The sequence below is a fragment of the Esox lucius genome, chromosome 14 (genome assembly GCF_011004845.1).
Source record: "Esox lucius isolate fEsoLuc1 chromosome 14, fEsoLuc1.pri, whole genome shotgun sequence".
In the NCBI taxonomy this organism is placed as follows: domain Eukaryota; kingdom Metazoa; phylum Chordata; class Actinopteri; order Esociformes; family Esocidae; genus Esox; species Esox lucius.
Genome location: NC_047582.1, coordinates 32,883,808 through 32,906,911, shown reverse-complemented (window position 1 = coordinate 32,906,911; position 23,104 = coordinate 32,883,808). Strand labels below are relative to the sequence as shown.

General features: G+C 42.8%; 3 protein-coding genes and 1 long non-coding RNA gene across 5 annotated transcripts; 1 reads left to right on the top strand and 3 right to left on the bottom strand.

Annotated features, from left to right (window-relative positions):
• Nucleotides 1-2,790: 2,790 nt before the first annotated feature.
• Nucleotides 2,791-8,902, bottom strand: LOC105015362. 2 transcript variants are annotated; one of them, XM_020053008.2, is made up of 21 exons: nt 8,793-8,902; nt 8,640-8,719; nt 8,435-8,533; nt 8,233-8,357; nt 7,648-7,791; nt 7,448-7,540; nt 7,087-7,251; nt 6,876-6,972; nt 6,531-6,748; nt 6,073-6,229; nt 5,669-5,877; nt 5,370-5,487; nt 5,081-5,292; nt 4,537-4,651; nt 4,269-4,438; nt 4,043-4,128; nt 3,836-3,966; nt 3,522-3,711; nt 3,199-3,340; nt 2,993-3,113; nt 2,791-2,907 (listed from the first exon to the last, which is right to left on the bottom strand). In XM_020053008.2, the coding sequence occupies exons 1-21, from the start codon at nt 8,813-8,815 to the stop codon at nt 2,816-2,818; spliced, it is 2,787 nt and encodes a 928-aa protein (XP_019908567.2). In that variant the 5' UTR covers nt 8,816-8,902; the 3' UTR covers nt 2,791-2,815. The 2 variants fall into 2 exon arrangements, with proteins under 2 accessions (XP_019908567.2, XP_010876763.2); XM_010878461.3 differs by having other exon boundaries at nt 8,435-8,530.
• Nucleotides 8,903-8,986: 84 nt separating this feature from the next.
• Nucleotides 8,987-23,003, top strand: LOC105015352. Its single transcript, XR_004576816.1, has 3 exons — nt 8,987-9,041; nt 11,383-11,482; nt 22,967-23,003. It is a non-coding gene; the product is annotated as an uncharacterized LOC105015352 (long non-coding RNA).
• Nucleotides 10,997-12,197, bottom strand: ttc32 (tetratricopeptide repeat domain 32). The gene is made up of 3 exons (XM_020053009.3): nt 11,995-12,197; nt 11,682-11,848; nt 10,997-11,471 (listed from the first exon to the last, which is right to left on the bottom strand). Exons 1-3 carry the CDS (start codon nt 12,108-12,110, stop codon nt 11,344-11,346), a joined length of 411 nt encoding a protein of 136 aa, XP_019908568.1. The 5' UTR covers nt 12,111-12,197; the 3' UTR covers nt 10,997-11,343.
• LOC105015351 lies at nt 13,235-17,458 on the bottom strand. The gene is made up of 6 exons (XM_010878444.3): nt 17,120-17,458; nt 16,644-16,777; nt 15,986-16,133; nt 14,336-14,584; nt 13,768-14,050; nt 13,235-13,655 (listed from the first exon to the last, which is right to left on the bottom strand). The coding sequence occupies exons 1-6, from the start codon at nt 17,287-17,289 to the stop codon at nt 13,449-13,451; spliced, it is 1,191 nt and encodes a 396-aa protein (XP_010876746.2). The 5' UTR covers nt 17,290-17,458; the 3' UTR covers nt 13,235-13,448.
• Nucleotides 23,004-23,104: the final 101 nt, after the last annotated feature.

The following is a 23,104-nucleotide window of genomic DNA, read 5'->3' as shown; positions in this document are numbered from 1 at the left end:
AATGTCAGAATGGGAAAGAAAGGTGATTTAAGCAATTTTGAGCGTGGCACGGTTGTTGGTGCCAGACGGGCTGCTCTGAGTATTTCACAATCTGCTCAGTTACTGGGGTTTTCACGCACAACCATTTCTAGGGTTTACAAAGAATGGTGTGAAAAGGGAAAAACATCCGGTATGCGGCAGTCCTGTGGGCGAAAATGCCTTGTTGATGCTGGAGGTCAGAGGAGAATGGGCCGACTGATTCAAGCTGATAGAAGAGCAACTTTGACTGAGATAACCACTCGTTACAACCGAGCTATGCAGCAAAGCATTTGTGAAGCAAATAGGAAAAAGAGGCTTCAATTTGCACGAGCTCACCAAAACTGGACAGTTGAAGACTGGAAGAATGTTGCCTGGTCTGATGAGTCTCAATTTCTGTTGAGTCATTCAGATGGTAGAGTCAGAATTTGGCGTAAACAGAATGAGAACATGGATCCATCATGCGTTGTTACCACTGTGCAGGCTGGTGGTGGTGGTGTAATGGTGTGGGGGATGTTTTCTTGGCACACTTTAGGCCCCTTAGTACCAATTGGGCATTGTTTAAATGCCATGGCCTACCTGAGCATTGTTTCTGACCATGTCCATCCCTTTATGACCACCATGTACCCATCCTCTGATGGCTACTTCCAGCAGGACAATGCACCATGTCACAAAGATCGAATCATTTCAAATTGGTTTCTTGAACATGACAATGAGTTCACTGTACTGAAATGGCCCCCACAGTCACCAGATCTATATCCAATAGAGCATCTTTGGGATGTGGTGGAACGGGAGCTTCGTGCCCTGGATGTGCATCCCACAAATCTCCATCAACTGCAAGATGCTATCCTATCAAAATGGGCCAACATTTCTAAATAATGCTTTCAGCACCTTGTTGAATCAATGCCACGTAGAATTAAGGCAGTTCTGAAGGCGAAAGGGGGTCAAACACAGTATTAGTATGGTGTTCCTAATAATCCTTTAGGTGAGTGTAAATCCCCAAAAAGATTGATTTGTCCAAGATAAACGAAATGGTAGATGTCCTAACCAAGGTTTGAGAGAATTCAAGTATATTTTCATATTTTGAATGATGTATGAAATTATATAATGCAACCAATCAGAAATGACTTCAAGGTAGTGATGGCCAAACAAGGCTTCATTAGCATTATTTTAGCAGCAGGATATTATGCTGGCTGCACTCTGATTTTCTTTTTCAAAATAAAAGCCATTATTGAAATATAGTTAATCTAAAACAAGAACAACATTGGAACAGACATTAAACAAAATGTACTGACTAGATTAACCATATTGCCTTATATATATTTCAGTCATGGCCTTTATTTTGAAAAAGAAAATCTGAGTTAGCGCTGCTTGCATAATATCCTGCTGCTAGAAGAATGGCAATGAAGCCTCTAATGGGCATCACTACTTGAAGGCAACTTGCAGAACTTTCTGTAAGACTATCTACTCTCCCTGTACCAAAAATAATAATTTCAAACCTCTCTTAGTTGGAAGTTCTTTACAAAAAACTATTAATGAAAAGTGGCTAGAAAAAAACTCCCTAACAGGGTCATAAACTAGGAAGAAACCTAGAGAGGAGCCAGACTGAGGGATGGTGAGTCCTCTTTTTTGTTTATATTTACAATAGGTTGGTTGGCAAACTAATCCACTCTGATGAGCATCATCAATAAGGTGGTCAGATTCAAATCCACCTGCAGTAGCACATTTGCACCAGAGGCAGCAGCTTGGACTGTTGGACCACCCCAGGCCAGTGCAGACACTTGTAATTATTTTGTCATGATTGTTCTTTTGTCCTTTTTTCTTAACCCGGTTTTACTCAATAAAAATCTCCAATCTGTGATTAAGGAAACTGCCAGTGGATTCAGGACAGTGAATGTCAAGGTGTCCTGAAGCAATTTGGGTTCTCAAACCTCTCCTGGGGAGCCCTGGCTGTCTCAATTTAGTTGCAGCCCAGAAGCCAAGGACTTAGTCAAGTTAATTCAGGGGTGCTGGCTCTGGCATCCATCTAATACATGGACCAGCTGGGGGCCCCAGGAGAAGTTTGAGAACCACCAGTTCAGAGCATAATTCTTACACACTGGAACACATTCTACAGTCCTCTACCTTGACCGCACAGACCACCAGAAATCACTGGAGTGTAATGAGGCCATGCAAAAAAAGTGATTACTAACCTACAAAGCTGATGGTACTGGCCAATGACACCTTCCTCCAGAAACATTTGAACTTTACATTTAAAAGATACAAACATCAGGATTCTGAACACCTTTAAGGGAATGCTTAGGATGCTGGGAAATGAGGCTCAATCATTGAGTCTGATGTGATATGCCATGTGCATACACAAATGTTATGGGTACTACTAGCAGGCACATGCAGGGAAATTCAAGTTAAACAGTATCATTGAGCATTTCACTTTTGGTACCCACCTAAAGGTATAACAAAACCTTCAGTCATGCTAGACCATCACTGGAGATCCAGTAACCCAGAGTAACCCATGTCCCACGTCTGCATTAATTTGTCCCATTTAACTAATTCTGCATTATGTGGTCATGTTTGAGGGTAAACAGCTATGCAATTTTCATTAGCACCATTAAAATGTTTCATGTCAAGGCTAACTGACCATGAAAAAAACAAAAAAAAACCCACAAGTGTTTGTCCTGCCATTCCATTTGACCTCATGGACAGCTTCCAAACACTACCTCTGGAAATACATTCTAGAAGCTTTTGTACAATCCAGAAACACGCACAGGAAACAAATTAAGAGAGCATACTTTATTAAACTTCAAATGGTTTCATTGGATGAGTCAGACAAAAGAATGAGTCCTGATGAGACCTGGCGCTTCTGTTGCTGGCCAGCTTCTGCAGCTCTGCGGCCTAGAACAGGTGAAATAATTGAGCACAAAATTAGGGTCACACTGCAGCCATTTATAGTCAAGCAATTCAGGGACAATGATCATACCCCTTTTTGTGCTGGTAGGTCTTGAAGGGTTTGCATTCCTCTGGGGATTTGCACACTGTCCAGAGCAGATGCCATCAGGCTTAGTGGTATCGCAGAGGACTGCCTCACAATGAACAAAGACCTATGAAAGGAAACATTAGCTGCTAACATGACTCCAGATGCTAATTCCAAGTGAAGCAGACACATCTCCAGGAAATCTACGTCACCTGTCCTTTGACAACCGTCTCATCTCTCGTGAAGGTGAACATCTTGATGGAGAAGTGTTTGACATGAGAAGGGACCTGAATCCTGGCATCAGCAGAGACTGGATGGAAGACTGTGAGGTAGCGATCATCAAGGTTCTCACAGCTTAGGGTAGAAATTTAGCAACAGGTTAGTAGACACTCCTGTATTAGTTACTGCACACTGTCAGTGGTTCGCAATAGACGGCATTTGCCCAATTAGTCACTTCCATTTGGCTCCTAGGGCGTTAGACTGGGTTGTCACATGAAGGATCATTCCATTGGTTTATCTAGACATGCTTGCTAACCTGTCCACAATAAGGTCCCAGCTAGGAACAGAAGTTCTGTCGTCATGCAGAGTGGCCCAGCAGTTCTCTAAAACCAGCTGTATCTGGGAGTCTGTGGACTGCATCAGTGCCACCTCGAAATATAGAGGCTCTCTCAAGTACTTGACCACTGGGTAGTCCTCCGTTTGGTAGAAGGCATCATAAGAGGCATCTGAAAGAGATCAGTCATCAGAGTGTCCCCTAGAGGGACTGCATAATAGTGTACTTGGAGGTTTTGCATAGTGACTAGGTTAAGATTGGTGCAGTGAGTGACCCAGTACAAATAGTCTGCTTACCCTTGGACAGGGTCATTTGGACAACTAGATGTCCCACCCCAGGATCAGCAATGGGGTCATTTATCCTTGGTGTGGTTAGGAAGTCCATGGTCTTGGTGTCATTAGTGAGGTAATAGCAAGACACAATATGCCTGAAAGACAAGATTTGACCAGTAAGAACACAGCAATTACCTGAGGGGGAAGAAACATAATATAGCAATGTCTTACCTATACTCTGGGTCAGCAGAACTTTGTTTGCTTGTACTACGGTGCATGGCGATTTCATTCTCATACACCATGAGATTGTCAAAGAACTAGAAGGACAGAACAATTAGGGCTACCAAAGGAAAAGCTCTAACACTGGGGCATATGAGCATGAAGCAAAGTGCCCATGTATTTGGAGTCATTAGGATTACAGTCACTTGGCCCTGCCAATTCTAAATGTGTGTCTTACTGTTCTGGTGGTGCCACAGGAGTTGAGGTTAAAGGAGAATAAAGCAAAACGGTCACTGCTGAAGGCAGGTTTACATGACTGGTCCCTCAAGGTCAGGTGTTCAGGGTTCAGGTTGCCAACCGACTCCACCTTGACAGCCAGGGCAGTCATCGTGCCGTTGGAGTAGCACTCTGGAATTCACAGGACAGACCAATGTCAGGGAGTCCCTAAAGGGCTTAATTCAGAACAGTCCTTCCAATTAAGGCAGATGTTTGACACCGATACAAACCAGTTGTGGTTAAGGGGAAAAAGCAGGCAAGGGAGAAGTCATTGAGTTTCCACATGTTAGGGATCTGCACCAGCAGTAACTCCAGTCGTGCCAGTATGGAATTGGAGTGAACCACCTAGAAGACAAGTTACATTAACGGTCAATTTTGCCACGTTGAAGTGGACTGCCAGAAATTACATCCAAAACATTGAGAAATTGTATAGGTTATTGTCTGAAGATTACTCCAGAACAGCAGGAATTTATGGTTTAACTGAGATTCAGTCTGGGACTTCCACAATCAAAACCTTTCAGCCTCCTATATTTGCCTTAGAATTAGTAACTCCATATCTGAAACCGAAAGGTTTTGATAACCTGGGTTGTGGCTTAGCAAACATGCCTGAGGGATATTGTCCTAGGGTCACTTACTGCCTGTGGCCAAAAAACAGATTGCATCTTTAAGTCCTGTTTCTGAGCCCTTGTTTAGGTGGTCATGGTGAATCCTAAACCCTTCAGACAATGTGCTTAAGTAGCATGTGAGAAGCACAAGGCAAAAATTAAGTCATACCTCAAATGTAGAGTCGGGCGAGAGGTGTGGCACTATGATGCTGAAGTGCGTGCTATTCTCAGTGAGGTGGTACAGTTTAGCCAAATCAGAGTCCAGCTCACGCCATGACCCAGCGTTAAGCAACATGGTCTGGAAGTTGGCCCCTCCGCTTCCATATTTCACAGAGGCATAGAAGTTCTTCTGGTCACAGGTTCCTGTGATGGTGGGAATAACTAAAAAAAAAAGACAATTCAGGTAAGCAAAGGAACAAGCATTGACATGAAGGACCAGCTGAGATAGGTGACCGTACCAACATCTTCCAGGGAAGCCTCCACCTCAGCTAGGTACTGGAAGGGTGTTTGTTCCGGCAGGATCAGCAAACCAAAGACCATGAGTAGGAAGTAGGATGTTGTCAGGGGATCAGGGTTCTGCAGATGGAGTGCATCAGCAGCATTACATGCATAGGTTTTCGCATACACATACAAAATTAAGTCTGAATTTCTGGTTAAGTACATAGGAACACAAAGTCACATGATGGCGGGGGTCAAGACAGATGAGCCTCAAACTGAACCAGGGTCATGTCTACAACACATCACCCAAGGGACATACATGTTTCTGGACAACCTCATCTGAGAAGGGAACTCTTAGGGAGAAGGTCTTAGAACCGTTGGCGAAGCGGTGCTCCTGAACATCAAAGCCTCGGGAGTTGCTCTCTGCAACTGTCAGCACCCCGACGGAAAAGTTGAAATTCAGCAGCTCCACATCATGGAGGAAGGGCCCCAAAAGGACATCAAACACCTTCTGCTCAGGAATTGTGTCTGGAAGACCAGCAGGACAAGTCACTTCACAGGCTGAACAGGTGCGATTGTGAAACTCAATGTCACAGCAAATACTCCATGTTCTACAGGGTCATTGTTCACAAGGACCAGTGAAGTCACTGCTAAGTGAACCTTACACTGGGGCTTAACCAGTTGGTTAACACCACTCTGCCTTTCGTAATAGAACTGACTTACAGTCAATGACTTGCGGAGGCCTCAGCATCATGGGGGTGGTGATGGGGAAGAGGACCTTGTATCTCGTGTCAGCCTGTGTGTTGTCAGCTTTCCACACAAACTCCAGCATGGGTTCAATAGTAAAGGTCACATGGTACTCCTCATTTAGGGCATGACTCTGCAATCACAAAAGGACAGTTAACCTTGACTTACGCACCACGTGAAGGTTCACTGCAACAGGAATCAGTCCAGGTGTAGACAGTTTACAGACCTGGAAGTACACCATGTTGAGTTTAATTGAATAACTGGACCAGGTCAATGTGACCAAGTCCCAGACATCTGGGCCACAATCCCCTATAGAATCCTGGTCAACATAATTGATGCCATGGGAGCCAATGAAGTTGGTCTTGTTTACACAAAAGTAGTCTATGGCCTTCAAGGTCAGTCCACATTGCCTACCAACAACCTCATGATCTGACCTTGTAGTAGCCATCCGGTGACCCCACTGGAATCTCAATGACAACGTGAGTGGAAGTGACGGACAGCCTGTAGTGTCGGGCAGACATCTTGGCCTTGTCCAGCCTCTGGCCATCAATGCCCATGTGAGTCTCCAAGATTTTGACAGAGCCAGAGATGAGCGGGGAGACGCGACGAGGCACATGCCAGGTGATCGCCTCATCTGTGAAGAGCACCCCACCTGCGGCAGACAAGTATGGAAAACATGACTTCCTCATGGCAAAGGGACAACAGCCCACTGTAGTATAGTTGACATACAAACAGGACAAACAGGGATGACAACAGGGGCAGAGTTTCCCTATACACACCAGTGGGGCAGGCAGCAACAGAGTCCATGACTGTCAAACCACTGATTTCCTTATAGTAAGTGGACACGCTGAAGACCTCCATGGGAACTCCAGCCACCTGTTGATAGATTGCAGTCTTAAGACATGTTCGATGTACTAATGTTCCAGGCAGGTTGAGCAGGGAAGTGTTGCAGCATTTAAAAAAGAAAAGGTTCAGGCCAGGAAGACTCACTTCTTCAGAATAAGTCTCTGGCATGTTGTAGGGGCTTCGCAGCACTAGTCTTTTTGGGGTTGTCATTGCACCGTAACCAGATATCAGAAAATCCTCCAGTACCATCACTTTCATCTCTGGTGTGTGGAATGCCATCTTCCAGATGCTGTTGGGAGCACTGATAGCCTGCAGCAAGAAGCTTTTAAGTAAAAACAGCTCTGGGGAAAATGTGCTAACCAACTTCAACTGTGAGGCATTCATTAATAAAGTAAAACATGAAGGAAACAGTCAAACCTGAAGTCAAATAACCAGATGTGAGAAAAAATAAAATATTGCAGCACACTGTTGACACTAACAAGTGAAGTAGTCATTAGGGACTTACGTCAGGAATGGCATTGCTTAAAGACTCCTGTTGAAATCTATGTCCTTTGAAGGCTTTGACAGGGGTCACAGTTGGGACCATGAGGGTTGAAACCTGGAGGAATAACACCAACATTACCTTCCTACAAGACACAGTCACAGAGACATCCACTGTGAAGCCATGTACAGTGTGACAAGCCATTGAATTCAAGATGGCCCAACCTCCATGTAGTTCCTGTCACAGAGGACTTCCCGGGAGGCCCAGGGAGAGTAGCTGCACATCTTGGTCACTTCGTACTCCACAGGCTGGGGAAGGTTATCTCCGTACATTCTGAGTCGCAAGCCGAGTTGGAACGTCGCGTCGGCCTGTAGAACATTTAGTCTGAGACAATGGCTGAAACAGGACTACCAGGAACCAACATCTCCATTGCAAAACGGAATTTAAGTCTTTCCAACACCCCTCTGTACAGCCAATCCAAATGTCACCCGATTAAGTTCACAGGATGTTAATGCACAATTCGGTTATAGTAAGTTATGCCCTGAACATGACCGTATTGAAATATTGTGAGAATCAAGGAATGAGTTGGACTAGTTACATGATAGTACCCAAAGTGAATCCTGTTTAAAAGATGAGAATTGCTTCTAGCCTATTGAAGCACTAATCAAGTAATTCTAAGTGACATAAAACACTAATCCATATTTTCATTTAAGAGCGTTGCCAATTAAATCAGGGAGAGCATATCGGGGGGGGGGGGGGGGGGGGGTGTTAGAGAGGTTACATAGTTTTGTACAGGACTTATGATATACCTGGTTAAAAACATAACATCCTGACAAGGAGGCAAAGATTTTGGTGTTGCCCCAAGGGTCTGACTCCATGCTGTATCCACATTGGGCAGCCAAGGTGGATGACAACTGTATGATGTCAGAGCCATCTGAAAGAGAGAAATAATGTAAGAGCAGAAAGAAAGTACAGTCAACCTGTCAAGAAAAGAGTATTCTGACCACTCACTAATGGCTTCAATTTCTAGCTGGCTCCCCACAGCCAAATCTTTGTCCAATGTTATCCTCATGACATTCCCAAGGCAATCTGACCTCAATCCAGGGTCTGCTTGTAGAGAAAAAAATAAAAATGACAATTTCTCAGGTGCTGAAACAGCAGCTCAAAAGCTAAAAACAAAACATTTCTACCACTCCCACAGTGAGGGCAATCTTACTTGAATGTGAATTAGGCTTGGAATTTAGCCTCTGGTACTGATGGCCAGGGACCAAAACAGCCAACAAAATCCATCCCACACTAAAACAAGAAACAAGAAATCAAATGTCTTAGAAATATTTAGAACAAGCAATAAACCATAAAAGATACTCACAGACATCCATGAACACACAACATGCCAAACCAAAAGGAAGCCTTGGAAAAGAAACAGCCAGAAAACCAAAAGACAAACTACACAGCAGGAACTCAGTACTCAATGACTCTGGAGGCCATCCGCTGGTGTTTTATATGGTAACTAATCATTAGCAATCAACAGCCCACACCCACAGCTCGTTAGCTTCAATCAGAGGCCAGCAGTGGGACGAGACCGGCTGTGCTCGAGCATCTGCGCGCGCCGTCATGGGTAAATTAATTTTGTTTATCCCTACGCGATGATGACATGCAGGCCAAATCAGGCCGAGTCATACGTAATCACGTGTGTTTCTATTCCAATAATTAATTGACAGATAGAAGGGGACTCCCCTGTCATATATTGTAAATATCTTTTTAAAAAATCCTTCATCCATGGAGTAGAACGTTTGTGTCAACTAATAAGAGTGGGACTTGCAGGGCCTCGAGCGTCTCAAAAATAACCTGGTTTTATGTGAGCGACTAGTAACGCAGAACCTTTTTTTAGATACATTTGAATAACGTTATAAAACGTTTCTTTTGCAAAGGTCGCGCACGCCGTGTGGTCTGGATGTTAGAGAAGAACGGGTGATTTAGGGAATAGAATGATATCAGCGCTCTATGTTGTGTTTATATCTGCAGGGTTTCCGGGGAATAAATTAGGGAAACATTGAACAGGAGACTAAATGTTAAATCTGTAAAATTGCAACTGTGTAGAATTGTTATTAATTACAAGTGTGTAGAATTATTATAAAATAAATAATTTATTAATAATGTATACATTTTTATTAAATAAATAAATTGAAGCAATTTCATATCCCAGTCTCATATACCACAGCTATAAGCAAATCCCCATTCAGGATTCAAACACCCCAGTTCATAAATCAACACATTAAAGAATACTTCATTTGCATTCAAATACAGGCACAAAATTGACATAAATATAATTTTTATTGTGAAGAGAGCAGCCATCATAATAATCTAGATCAGGGGTGTCAAACCGGTTCCACGGAGGGCGGAGTGTCTGCAGGTTTTTGGTTTTTCCTATAAATTGGTTCCTAGTTCATACCTACACAACCAGGTGAGGGTAGAAACTAACCAATCAGTGACCTAATTAACCAATCAAGTACAAGGAGAGAGCAAAAACCTGCAGACACTCGGCCCTCCGTGGAACCGGTTTGACACCTGTGATCTAGATCATAGGTCTTCAACCCTCTCCTGGGGACCCCCCAGCCGTCTCACAGTTTAGTTTCTGCCCAGAACTACCTCAACTGATTCAACAGGGAAGGGGTTGTTAATTAGTTAATATGTTGATTCAGGTGTGCTAGCTCTGGGATACATCTAATAGATGGAATGGCTGGGGGGTCCCCAGGAGAGGTTTGAAGACCTATGATCTTCATCTGTATGATTTAGTCCAGGGGTGTCTGCGGGTTTTTGGTTTTTCCTATAAATTGTTTCCCAGTTCAAACCTAAACAACCCGGTGAGGGTAGAAACTAACCAATTAGTAACCTAATTAGTCAATCAAGTACAAGGTGAGAGCAAAAACCTGCAGACATTCAGGCCTCCATGGAACTGTTTGGACACCTCTGATTTAGTCATATATAACCAAAAGGGAAAGGCTCATTAAGCACTTGAGGTAAATACTTAGTTGTATGAAGCCAGATTTCCATCCAACTGGTGACCAATTTAATGCAAGTATTCATCTATCGTTGTTTAATAAAATGCACATATTTTCCAACCCGTAAAACAGACTTTTTGCAGATAAAAAGCAGATTCTGAAGACCTGTAAACAATAGCCCCGCTTAACAAACCAACAACCGGGGCCAGTCCTAGCCTTTTGGGTGCGCTAAATTTGATTTGGGGCCCCGTCTCCCCTAGTAATCTGGGGCCCCCTGGCAATCGGGGGCCCTAAACGGACACATGTCGCTTGCGTCTAGGGCCCGCCCTGCCAAAAACAGCCACCTAAAAGCATCCTTCCCATTGACCCACAGAACCAGCAACCCATGTGAAGTGGTAGACTACACTAGGCTGCACAATGATATTGGTGTGAATATGTGCTAATGGGAGAGTGGAGCTGAGTTAAGGAAGGCTCGATTTTGGGATTTAGTGTGTTGTTCCCAAACCTTGCAGCCCCTTTGTAAATGCCAGATCTTTGTGACAAGATGCATCATTCCCCCAAATGTGGTAAAAATACAAACAATTATCTGGTCAGGAGTGTCAAGATATCATGCAAATTTATGAATACTAGAAAATTGCTCATCAACTGAAAAAAACAATTGATATTTGTTTCTGCACTATTTGGTCTTTAGACTAGTGAACCATTTTTTTTATTGAAAAAAAATAAATAATGATTGGTCTGTGGATGTAAACAACAATTTAAATGACCATAACCAGAAAATTTTCTTAAAACATCCGTTACATAAAATGAAAGATTAGTTGTGCTCATCTAAATTGCAGACATACTGGCAATATTTCCTTTTGTGATGTCTTTGTAATTTGATGTACGGGTGTAGATATGAGGACACCAAATACATTCTCAATATCCCCTGTTCATCTTGTGTTCTTGGTCCAACAGTGTCTGCCGTAAGCTCACTTTGGCATCTTCGAAGTTGGGATTAAGTTCTATGGCCCTTCTGAAGTCGCTCTGGGCCTCTTGGAAAAAACCTGCAACAAAGGTATGTAATGTATCTAATTCAACCAACGTACTACAAATAATGTAATAACAGAAAACCTGGAAGACTTCTTCGCTAAAACAGACCTAGTAGATGAACTAACATCCCCACCTAGTGACACGAACGGGGACTGAAAGACAACTTTTTTTGGCATTGTAATTTACAATCTAACTAGCTTCACTAGCCGGACACAGTTTCTTACCTAATCTATAACGTATTAGTCCTCTGTTGTAGTATGGTACTTCGAATTGGCAGTTAGAGTCGATTGCAGAACCGTAGTCCTCCATTGCTTCATGAAAATCCACCCTGAAGTACTTTATCTGCCCACGGTTGTTGTAAGCAATAGCAAGGTCACCGGCGTCACAATTTCTGAAATAAATCACGGCAAAGGATGTTTCCAAATGAGCAAAAATTGCATTTAAGATTCAGCCAAAGATTTTCGTTGAGTCCACAACAAGCTTGCGTTCAACAAAAGTCAGTTGCAGGCCGGTTAAATTTCAATGTGTTATTGTTACCTTGTTTGCAAACATGATGTTAGATACTTTGTATATAGTTCTTCAGCCAGTAAGAAATTACGTTTTTTAAACTCAACATGGGCGCGTTCAAGAGTTGTACAACTGTCCTGCTCCATTTAATGCATTAACGTCGTTAGACTGGAAATAACTCAGTTTTCCGCTTTCGCTACACTTTCCGGAAATGACGATGGACATCCAATCAACGGTTGATGCGTGTTGATGGACAAATGAATTTGCGACGCAAAGAACCATAGAGATTATTACCGATTGTTAGACGCGTATTAGTTACGGCAAGGGCGACTGTCTGCGACTCTCTTTGTAATGGCTTGTATCCGTTTCAGTCAAACCGAAATGGTACCTTCAATTGCCCTGGACAATTTGCTGACCAAATATATATATTCTACCTAAACACAAATATTTACATTTTAGAATTGAAAATAATATATTCAAATGAACATTTGAGACAGAGATTACATTTTGAACAAATTGATTGTGTTTTTTTGTAAAGATGAGATTAGAGGGAACATTTGTGTTGTTGTTAATGTTAAACTGGGGATTTTTCTCAGAAAGGTTCTTAAAAGTTACTTGGGTAATGCTACCTTATATTTCTAAAACTAAATAAGGTTTCCAGAAGGGCATTTTAGCATGGACGTTGCGATTAAAGAAACATGGATGTTGTCAACTTTAGCATTAATTCCACTGCTTGCATTAATTCTTGCATTAATTCCATTGCATTAATTCCATGTCATGGCCTTTTTTTAAATACGTACATTCCTTCATGCTTGAGGGGAAAATTGGAATAATTAGGTAATCTCTGATCACAAGGAAAATACTTAAACCACATATATTTTATGGAATCCCATTGGGGACTATATTCAAATGATCAACTGCATTTCCATTTTCAAGTCACCACGCTCTTTTATGGTCGAAATACAATCATGAAAATGCAAGGTGGGTCTTCAGTTAGGACGTAACTTCTTAGTTCTGTGATGACCTGGACCTGGGCCAGCTTTACGCTATCAAAGTAGACGTGTTTGTCTGGCACTGGGGCAATGACTTGGCTGGTGAGTGAAGTTAACATTTTGGCTGATCATCTTGACAGCAACCTCATCTCGCCAACATGTTAATGGTCTGAAGAGTTATTAATAGCCTATAATATAGGTGCATATTGTATTGTATGTATTTTGTCTTGAGTGTAGTTTAAAGAGACTTTTGTTAGCCAATATTAGGAACTGTAATAGTCCAGAAACAATGGTTTATTTTGTAACATATGGTTGTTTGTAGAGGCACTACTTTCACTTTACTTCACACCAACATAAGGCAACAAAAATGCGTAAATGCAAACAACACTGCAGGTAATTATTTACAGTTGATTATATAAGACTGTTGAAAAATCCAGTTGTATTTGAAAGCAGTAGATTTTTTTTATTGCCTTGGCAATTAAATGTTTTGTCTCAAGCTGATTCTCCCAACATTTCCATCAGCTGCTCAACTGTTTCAGTGTAAACATCAACTGCGTCCATGAGGGACACATCCCGGGTAGGTAGTCCTGCTGTCTCCTCCGCTGTGAGTTCTCGAGGCAGTACAACATCAGGAATTGGAAGTCCTGTAGCTTCGTGCTCATGTGGCCCATCCCAGTCTATGCCATATTCGTCCTCCACCTTGACAGGAACACAATTTTAATAATAATCACAGGCGCATGCACCTACAACTTGTAACACATGGACACTATAGGACTAGTCTCATCTTCCCGAACATGCTTAACACATTTACCACAGACAGACGTCTTATAATACACGCCATATCCTCGGCCTCTCTCGATCGTGTCCAGAGTGGGTATGGAGACTGACGGGCCTCTCTTCTGAGGCTTTGGAGGTTCCAGGCTTCCTTAAAGAAGTGAAGTTGCCGTTGTAGTTGTGGCAGGAAGCTCCAGTGTAGCGCAAAGACATGGATGTTGTTGTCAGGATCCAATATCCCCTCTGCCTCCATGTTTCTGAAGAGTGTGTGGAACAGGTCCAGTACTTGCTGGTACACATCTCTCCATAAGCGTTCAAACCTGCGAAGAATTAGTTGCGGAGTTATTCGTTGCGTCACACACACCAGACAAAGCTAAATTAAGACTGCTGTAGTTTTGTTACTCATGTAATACAATCCTCCAATAAAGCAGAGGGTGTATAACACAGGCACACACTATGCCAGGCTGACCTTGATATTGGTGGTGGCAGGTTTTGGGAATCTTATCTATTTAAAGTGAACTCCACAAATACGTCAACAATGCTTTTAGATTCATGTTTTTACTTGTGAAATAACAGAAATCAAGAAAAATCCAAATGTAAATTACCTTTGATTATGTACACTTTTCCCGGTGATGTGAGAGTCCCTGTTCTCCCCACGATTTTGTACCATGAAATGCGCCACCTCAACGTTTTCCATACCCTTGTCTGACCGAACACGAGATGGCACACCAAACTGGTTAACAGCAACAAGAAAACTGTCCAGCACCGTGGATGCCCGGTTGTCAGTGGCCGCGGTCAGGTACACAATCAGACGGCTGAAGCCATCAATTCCACCGTGAATCACAAATCTCCACCTAGTTAAAAAAATACAAATAATATCTATGCTATTGTATAACCGATACACATTTGCATGATACATAATTCATGTGCTTGCTTTTAAATATACACTGATCAGCCATAACATTATGACCACTGACAGGTGAAGTGAAGTACACTGATAATCTTGTCATCATGGCACCTGTCAGTGGGTGGGATATATTAGGCAGCAAGTGAACATTCTGCCCTCAAAGTCGTTGTGTTAGAAGCAGGAAAAATTGGCAAGTTCAAGGATCTGAGCGACTCTGACAAAGGCCAAATTGTGATGACTAGACAACTGGGTCAGAGCATCTACAAAACTGTAGCCCTTGTGGGGTGTTCCCGTCTGCAGTGGTCAGTACCTATCAAAAGTGGTCCAAGGAAGGAAAAGTGGTGAACGAGCAACAGGGTCATGGGCGGCCAAGGCTCATTAATGCACGTGGGGAGCGAAGGCTGGCCCGTGTGGTCCGATGCAACAGATGAGCTACTGTAGCTCAAATTGGTGAAAAAGTTGATGCTGGTACTGATAGAAAGGTGTCGGAACACACAGTGCATCACAGTTTGTTGCGTATGGGGCTGCATAGCTACAGACCAGTCAGGGTGCCCACGCTGACCCCTGTCCACAGCTGAAAGCGCCTACAATGGGCATTTGAGCATCAGAAATGGACCACAGAGTGATGGAAGGTGGTCTGGTCTGATGAAGCACTTTTTCTTTTACATCACGTGGATGACCGGGTGCGTGTGCATTGCTTACCTGGAGAACACATGGCACCAGGATGCATTATGGGAAGGAGGCAAGCCGGCGGAGGCATTGTGATTCTTTGGGCAATGTTCTGCTGGGAAACCTTGGGTCCTGCCATTCATGTGGATGTTACTTTAACATGTACCACCTACCTGAGCATTGTTGCAGACCATGTGCACCCTTTCATGGCAACGGTATTCCCTGATGGCATTGGCCTCTTTCAGCAGGATAAATAACCCTGCCACAAAGCAAAAATGGTTCAGGAATAGTTTGAGGAACACAACGAGTTTAAGGTTGTTGACTTGGCCTCCATATTTTCCAGATCTCAATCCAATCGATCATCTATGGGATGTGTTGGACAAACAAGTCCGATTCATGGAGGCCCCACCTCACAACTTAGAGGACTTAAAGGATCTGTTGCTAACGTCTTGGTGCCAGATACCACAGCACACCTTCAGAGGTCTAGTGGAGTCCATGCCTCGACAGGTCAGGGCTGTTCTGGCGGCAAAAGGGCGACCTACACAATATTAGGCAGGTGGTCATAATGTTATGGCTATATATATATATATATATATAATAAATGACAATTCGTTACTGATTTTTGTTTTTAAGGGACAGAGGAGGGTAAAAACAACAGCTCAGGGCATTAATGAAATACCTGATCAATTTGTGATTTCCATCTATGTGCCACATTGCATTGGGGGCAGGAAAGGAGTACTGTCTGCGGTGAAGCGCGTGATTGGCCAGGGCTCGCAATTCTGTTCCATACGGATCCACTCTTCTCAATGACTCACGTACCCTTGAAACTTGACAACAACGACAATAAACAGCCAGCACAATGACACTGCCCCCTTAAGGAGAAACATATATGGCAACTGCAAATATGGTTGATTGACTGGTTTATCTAACAGTGTGTCCTTTGTATTCATTTAGCAGTGATGCACCACCACAAGAAAACTGCAAATGTATAGGCTACACATTGCGATTTAATGCTGTCTATAACTGTGTCAATATGCTAGAACCTCAACTACACAGTGGCACATTGTAATTTTCAGAAGTGAAAGAGTAAAACTACTCTGTTATTTATGTTTGCAGTTGTTCATGTATGGTGCCTTGCAGGTAACCTGGAAAAACTCCAATCATTAGTGGGTAAGATGTGGGTTTAGCAATAGAGGTATGTTGTAGGACCTAAGGCATATGCCACCCCTTTACAGACGGCACCAGAAGTGTCTCAGCAATCACTAAAGTACTTTGTATTTGTTAACAATGACAGACGTATAACTACAGACAAGTTTACAGGCAATTCATAAACCTACCCTGAACTCGTAGTCCTCTTGCCTGTAGAAAGGCTTTCATCATTCTGTAGCCTGTTTGAGGGTGAGCTCTATGAATTTCCAAAATGGTGTCATCCAGCTCAGCATTGGTGATGTTGGCATAGAAGTCTGATGTTCTATATGTAAGGGAATGCAAATATTATAATCGCATTGCGAAGCCCTGTAACAAGACAAATAACACATAGGCTGTCTTACACATATTAACACTTGTGTTTAATACAATGGTTTGTGTTTCTTTTCCTACAACAGCTAACTAACGTTACAGTAACGTTAGCTACATAGCTAGTCATAAGTTACTGATGACAACTTTGCTACACAAAATGGTCTGTGATGAGGTAAAACTCAGGTGAGATAACGTTAAACCAACCAGTCCCGTTAAGATTGGGAGAGTTAACACTGACATCTGCAACTTGGTGTTGTTTGACAGATGATGAACATTAACGTTAACTTAACGTTACCTCAAACCTTGTTGTTGCATCCGCCGATGGATGGTTTTCTGACACACTCCATAAAGCTCCGCGATTTCCTTGACTTTCAATCCTGTTAACAGGTATGTCTCAATAACCTCACAAGGGATATCAAGAGCTGGTCTTCCGCTGGAACGGGGTGTGTCGGACAGTCTCTCCATCACCTCTCTTAAATTTGTAAACGTCCCCTGGTGTCAGAAATGGCAAAGTATTCTGCAATAATATCAGCTAACTGCTCAGCTCTGTCAGGAGCCTCTGTTGCGGAGGTGAGGTTGCTGTCAAGCTGATCAGCCAAATGGGAACTTCCCTCACCAGCCAAGCCAAAATAGCATTCTGCCAGCAGCGCTATCGTTTACGTCATATTCGTATTGTAATGAGGAAACCTTCAGAATAAAAGCGCCAATGTCAATATATTGCATAGTGTATAATTCATTTTAAAGATGGTAACGTGTAAAGATAGGGCATTTTAAACACGTTTTCTAATGGGTGCAAAGAGCAAACAACAGAAGAATTATATAGGTTTAAAATAAAATAATTTAAATAACAATATTAACGCAAAACATTTGCAAGATTCTATATCAACATTTGGTCTATGAAAATTGCATAATAAAAAACAAACTGCACGTTGTAAGGTGGAACATAGCATTCGAGAGTTACTCACGAAGGTAGACTCTTTCTCCATATAAAGAGTCAATTAATGGGAGAAAATAGAGGGTACAGTCAGCAGCACATTCTAAGCCAACCACTCAATTGGCTCCAGTGCAAGACTCTATACCTGAAAATGGCCAAGGCAAATTGCATAATTAAAAGAAAAACTAGACAATGTAACATGGAACATGCGAAGCAGGGTACGTCTTTGAAAATGAAATGTCAAACCGTTATTCCATTTCAATTTTAATATTGTCATGGAACGCCCATATGACTATGTGAAAATGCAAATGCAATATGGATTATTGCATTTTCATTTGAATATTGTCTCAAATAACACTTACATATATTGAAAATTATATTGCATTTATGAAATTGCATTATCATTTGAATATAGTCCCCAATGGGCTTCCATAATATTTGTATACACATTAGTAATAGTCCACTTATGTTTAATGTTTATATACACATTTTTTATGTTAGGTTGGGTACAACTTTGTGGCATCATTCATTTGGTGTGCGCGTTGACAAGGGGAAGTGTATTCGTATCCCACATTTTTTTAAACAAGGTGTCCAGTAGAGGTCGGTGTTTGAAAGAACAGGGTGTCGGATAACTTTAGGAGACATTATTTTGTAACCAGTTTTGCAGTATCACTTGGTCAAAAGAAGTTTTGGAAGTCGATAATCTGGAGCTATACTTTTACTTTGAAAAGAGAATCGGCGTTCCGCAAATTGTGTGGAATCCGTAGTGCTTTGAAAACTGAAAGGTGCTCAACACAGAACACTATCTGTCAAAAGTTGGTAGCTTATAATGCAGTTAATGTACAGCTATAAACAACTCTGAACTTCTTAGCTTATATTTCAAGGCCTCTAAATACAACTTGCTTAATTAACAGCTGACAGATAAACACAACAAGGAAAATATGAGCAGAGTACTTTGCTTGGTGAGAAATTCCCAGAACTATCTCCCTGGTGAATAGATAATCTGTCCTCTATGGAAAAAAAAAAAATGTGTGAAGTAACTACAGGCTATTGAGTAGCCACGTCCTTTCCGACACGTCTCCCTTCACAGTGTATGGTCTGGTTCACGCAGGTCAAAGGTCAAATAATGCCGTGAGAAGAAGGGACCGGACCGACTGTCAGCATTAGTATAGGTGGTGTGGTCTAGACCGCCGAAATAATAGTAATGCAGAATGGCACCATGTTATGAAAATAAATGTAAGAAATGCACCCTGGAGAAGGTTGCCCACTATATGACTGAATTGTAGACCTGAAAGTTGTCTTGCTAGTCAAGGCTAATCCCCGGATGACATCAGATTAACCCAGGAGACCAGGTTCACAGAAATATTTAAATAGTTTCAAATGCGAATTTAACCACATTTTGGAGAGGTAAAAAGGCTTTTTGTTTTCTTGCTCGGAAGGTCGCTCTCAGTCTGGGCGTAGACGTGTGCTTGGAGGACGGAGCACCTTTTCCTTCGGCTCAAAACCTTGTACTTTGCTGTGAGATTTAACAACGCCGTGTCAATGTCAAAGAAGCAGAGATCAGGACAGGTGTCCCCATTCATGTGATCGATGGCATAGTAATGGTGGCGGGTATCTGTGTAGCAGAAAAGCTGTGTCGAACAACACAAGGTTACACTCTAAAAAGAAGAGGTTTCAATGTGAAGAACACTTAAACGACCCTCCAAGAACCTTCTCTTTTTAGAGGGTCAGAAAAGAGGGATTCTAATATCACATAAGTCTAAGTAAGTTTCCTGTTTACCAAGGGACCAGCTTCCCGTGCTCGATATGACTGGGAGTGAATGGTAACATGAATACATAATGGAGTTGTACACAGTTATATTGTAGTACACAGTTGTGGTCCATTGGTAACAATGTACACCCCATGCACTTATGGGACTAGTGAAATAACTACAGGACTGATCAGATGTGCCCCAACACCACCAGGGGGTATTTGGGCACATCTAATAACAAATGATTACAGTTTTTTACTAGGCATTCCTTTGGGGAGTCAGGATCAAGGGTGGAAGATTTTGTCTCAGAATAGGTGCCATGTGGGTGTTCCTCTCCAGCTCGTGCTGTCATTTGACATCTCCAGGGTGAACGGTATATGCATTCCTATTCATGTGTGTTTACGGACGTAAGTTCCCTTCCACCTAAGTGATGAGGGGAGGAAATTGGCGGTTGCACGTGTTTGACAAAGAGACTGTGTCTGAGTCTGTGGGGCCTCTGGAATAACAAATAAACAGAAAACAGATGGTCATTAAAAAGGAACCAGACCAGACCGGACCTGAGGTAAATGTTCTCACACAGACATGGCAGACAGGTTAATCGCATTCCCCAGGTGATTTGGAGAAATGAGAGGACGTTACGAGAGCAAATGTGTCAAAAGGAGACGCAGTGACCTAGTTCCTTTGAGGAGGAGCCGCTGATCAAATATAGAAGTCAGATGCAGTTTAAATAAGTTATTTGGGGTGGCACTTCTGCAACAGTTTTCTGACAAGAAAAAAATGGGAACTAAATTCTAACAGGGGGATTGTAAATTCCATTTTACCACCACAGTTCAACAGTACGTGACCTCTATTTGGACTGGGTCCACTTCAATCTAACTGGTCCGTCTAATGTTTGCAATTTGACATTGCTGAACGAAGTAGAAGGTGCCCTTTAGAACGAGAATTTATTTGTTTCTCTCAATGAGATGATTCATAGGGTTGTCTGCATCACTGCCTACAGTGAAGTTGCATTTTATTGGGTGCAGCAGGAAAATAAATTGTGAACTCATTCAAAACTCTGGCACTGTTGGGTTCAAGAACGACACCGTTCAATGTGGGAGAGACTCTTCCCTTTCCTGCAATGCCATTTCTGAAAGGTCTCATTGTAACCGCTCGGCCAGAGTACATTTTAACACACTGTTAACAGAAAAATCCCAGCTGGACCTATGTATTTGCCTTCCCATAATGGCACCAAAGTGTGGATATGTCAGGTTTAAATAACATATATACACCGATCAGCCATAACATTATGACCACTGACAGGTAAAGTTAATAACACTGATAATCTCGTCATCATGGCACCTGTCAGTGGGTGGGATATATTAGGCAGCAAGTGAACATTCTGTCCTCAAAGTTGATGTGTTAGAAGCAGGAAAAATGGGCAAGTGTAAGGATCTGAGCGACTTTGACAAAGGCCAAATTGTGATGGCTAGACGACTGGGTCAGAGCAATTCCAAAACTGCAGTCCTTGTAGGGTGTTCCCGGTCTGCAGTGGTCAGTACCTATCAAAAGTGGTCCAAGGAAGGAAAAACGGTAAACCGGCGACAGGGTCACGGACGGCCAAGGCTCATTGATGCACGTGGGGAGCGAAGGCTGGCCCGTGTGGTCCGATCCAACAGACGAGCTACTGTAACTCAAATTGCTGAAAAAGTTAATGCTGGTGTTGATAGAAAGGTGTCAGAACACACAGTGCATCGCAGTTTGTTGCGTATGGGGCTGCGTAGCCGCAGACCAGTCAGGGTGCACATGCTAAGCCCTGTCCACAGCCGAAAGCGCCTACAATGGGCACGTGAGCATCAGAACTGGACCACAGAACAATGGAAGAAGGTGGCTTGGTCTGATGAAGCACTTTTTCTTTTGCATCACGTGGATGGCCGGGTGCGTGTGCATCACTTTCCTAGAGAACACATGGTACCAGGATGCATTATGGGAAGGAGGCAAGCCGGCGGAGGCATTGTGATGCTTTGGGCAATGTTCTGCTGGGAAACCTTGGGTCCTGCCATTCATGTGGATGTTACTTTGACACGTACCACCTACCTGAGCATTGTTGCAGACCATGTGCACCCTTTCATGGCAACGATATTCCCTGATGGCATTGGCCTCTTTCAGCAGGATAATGCGTCCTGCCACAAAGCAAAAATGGTTCAGGAATGGTTTGAGGAACACAACGAGTTCAAGGTGTTGACTTGGCCTCCAAATTCCCCAGATCTCAATCCAATCGATCATCTGTGGGATGTGCTGGAAAAACAGGTCCGATCCATGGAGGCCCCACCTCGCAACTTACAAGACTTAAAGGATCTGCTGCTAACATCTTGGTGCCAGATACCACAGCACACCTTCAGAGGTCTAGTGGAGTCCATGCCTCGACGGGTCAGGGCTGTTTTGGCGGCAAATGGTGGACCTACACAATATTAGGCAGGTGGTCATATTGTTATGACTGATCAGTGTAGAGCTTTGTTGGAATCTGTACGTGATGTACAGAATTATAGCAATGTGTATAGAAAATATGAATGCCGGCTTGTGTTTTTATGTGACATACTTGTGACCACTGGGATAGTCTCTTCCTAGTTTGGTCCTGAACATGGCACACGCCAAACCAAATGATATGGGAGGTGGAAGTAGATGGAAAGAGCAGAGCTTACTTCCCAACTAGAGTTAGCTAAGAGTTAGGGTAAGGGTTAGAGTATAGGGGGATAGGCACTAACCCTGGTCAAATGTACCCCCAGATCATTCCACTTGTTTTAAAAGTTTAGCCCTCCACATTGAGTAAACCAGATTCATTTAATCTGCCTCCTGTACACGTTTAATTAAAACTCCCAAATGCAAAGATATGTGTCACATTCTGTTTTGAATTTGAAATGGCGGTTATGTATAATATTAGATGTATCAACTTAATTCCTCCATGTGGTCACGTGATAAAGTGGAAATGCAGGAACCCTGTCATTTCTGTAGATTTTTAGCTAGCTGTGTGTGGTGGCTAAAGTTAGCGGTTCTTAGTCACTGTTTAAAGGTTGCATTAGTGATTCTGGTATAGATTGAAGACCGGGGCAAGATTTCAAAGCAGGTCATGTCTTTTTATGTGTAAAAGGGAAAATATTAAGAAGAGATACAAAAATGGCAGATTGGAAATGTCGTATTAGAACAATTTTAGAATGGCATTGGTTAAGCCGATTGCAGCTTGCATCCAGGACCAACAAGCAGAACCATTTCCCTCTGCCCCCTCCTGTCTCTTTGGCATCCCTGCCCCGTGGCAGGGCAGCTCGCGCTCACGCCTGTCAAGGCTCTTCTCTGGCCAGGCACCCGAATTAAACCAGCTACTACTTGAAGCTAGGACAGAAGAGTCCTTTTGAAGAGTTTCTGAAACAAGTCCACCACTGCCTTTTGTGAACTAATGATTCATTAACTTTTTTTCTTCAAGCACTGACCTGCAGACACTCGGCCCACCATGGAACCGGTTTGACACCCCTGCTTTTGATGAAAACACAAACAATAAGTCACTCTGTGTAAGGTTCTGTTTTTTTTGCTGTTGTTCTTTAACGTAGCCTGTTTTTTGTTC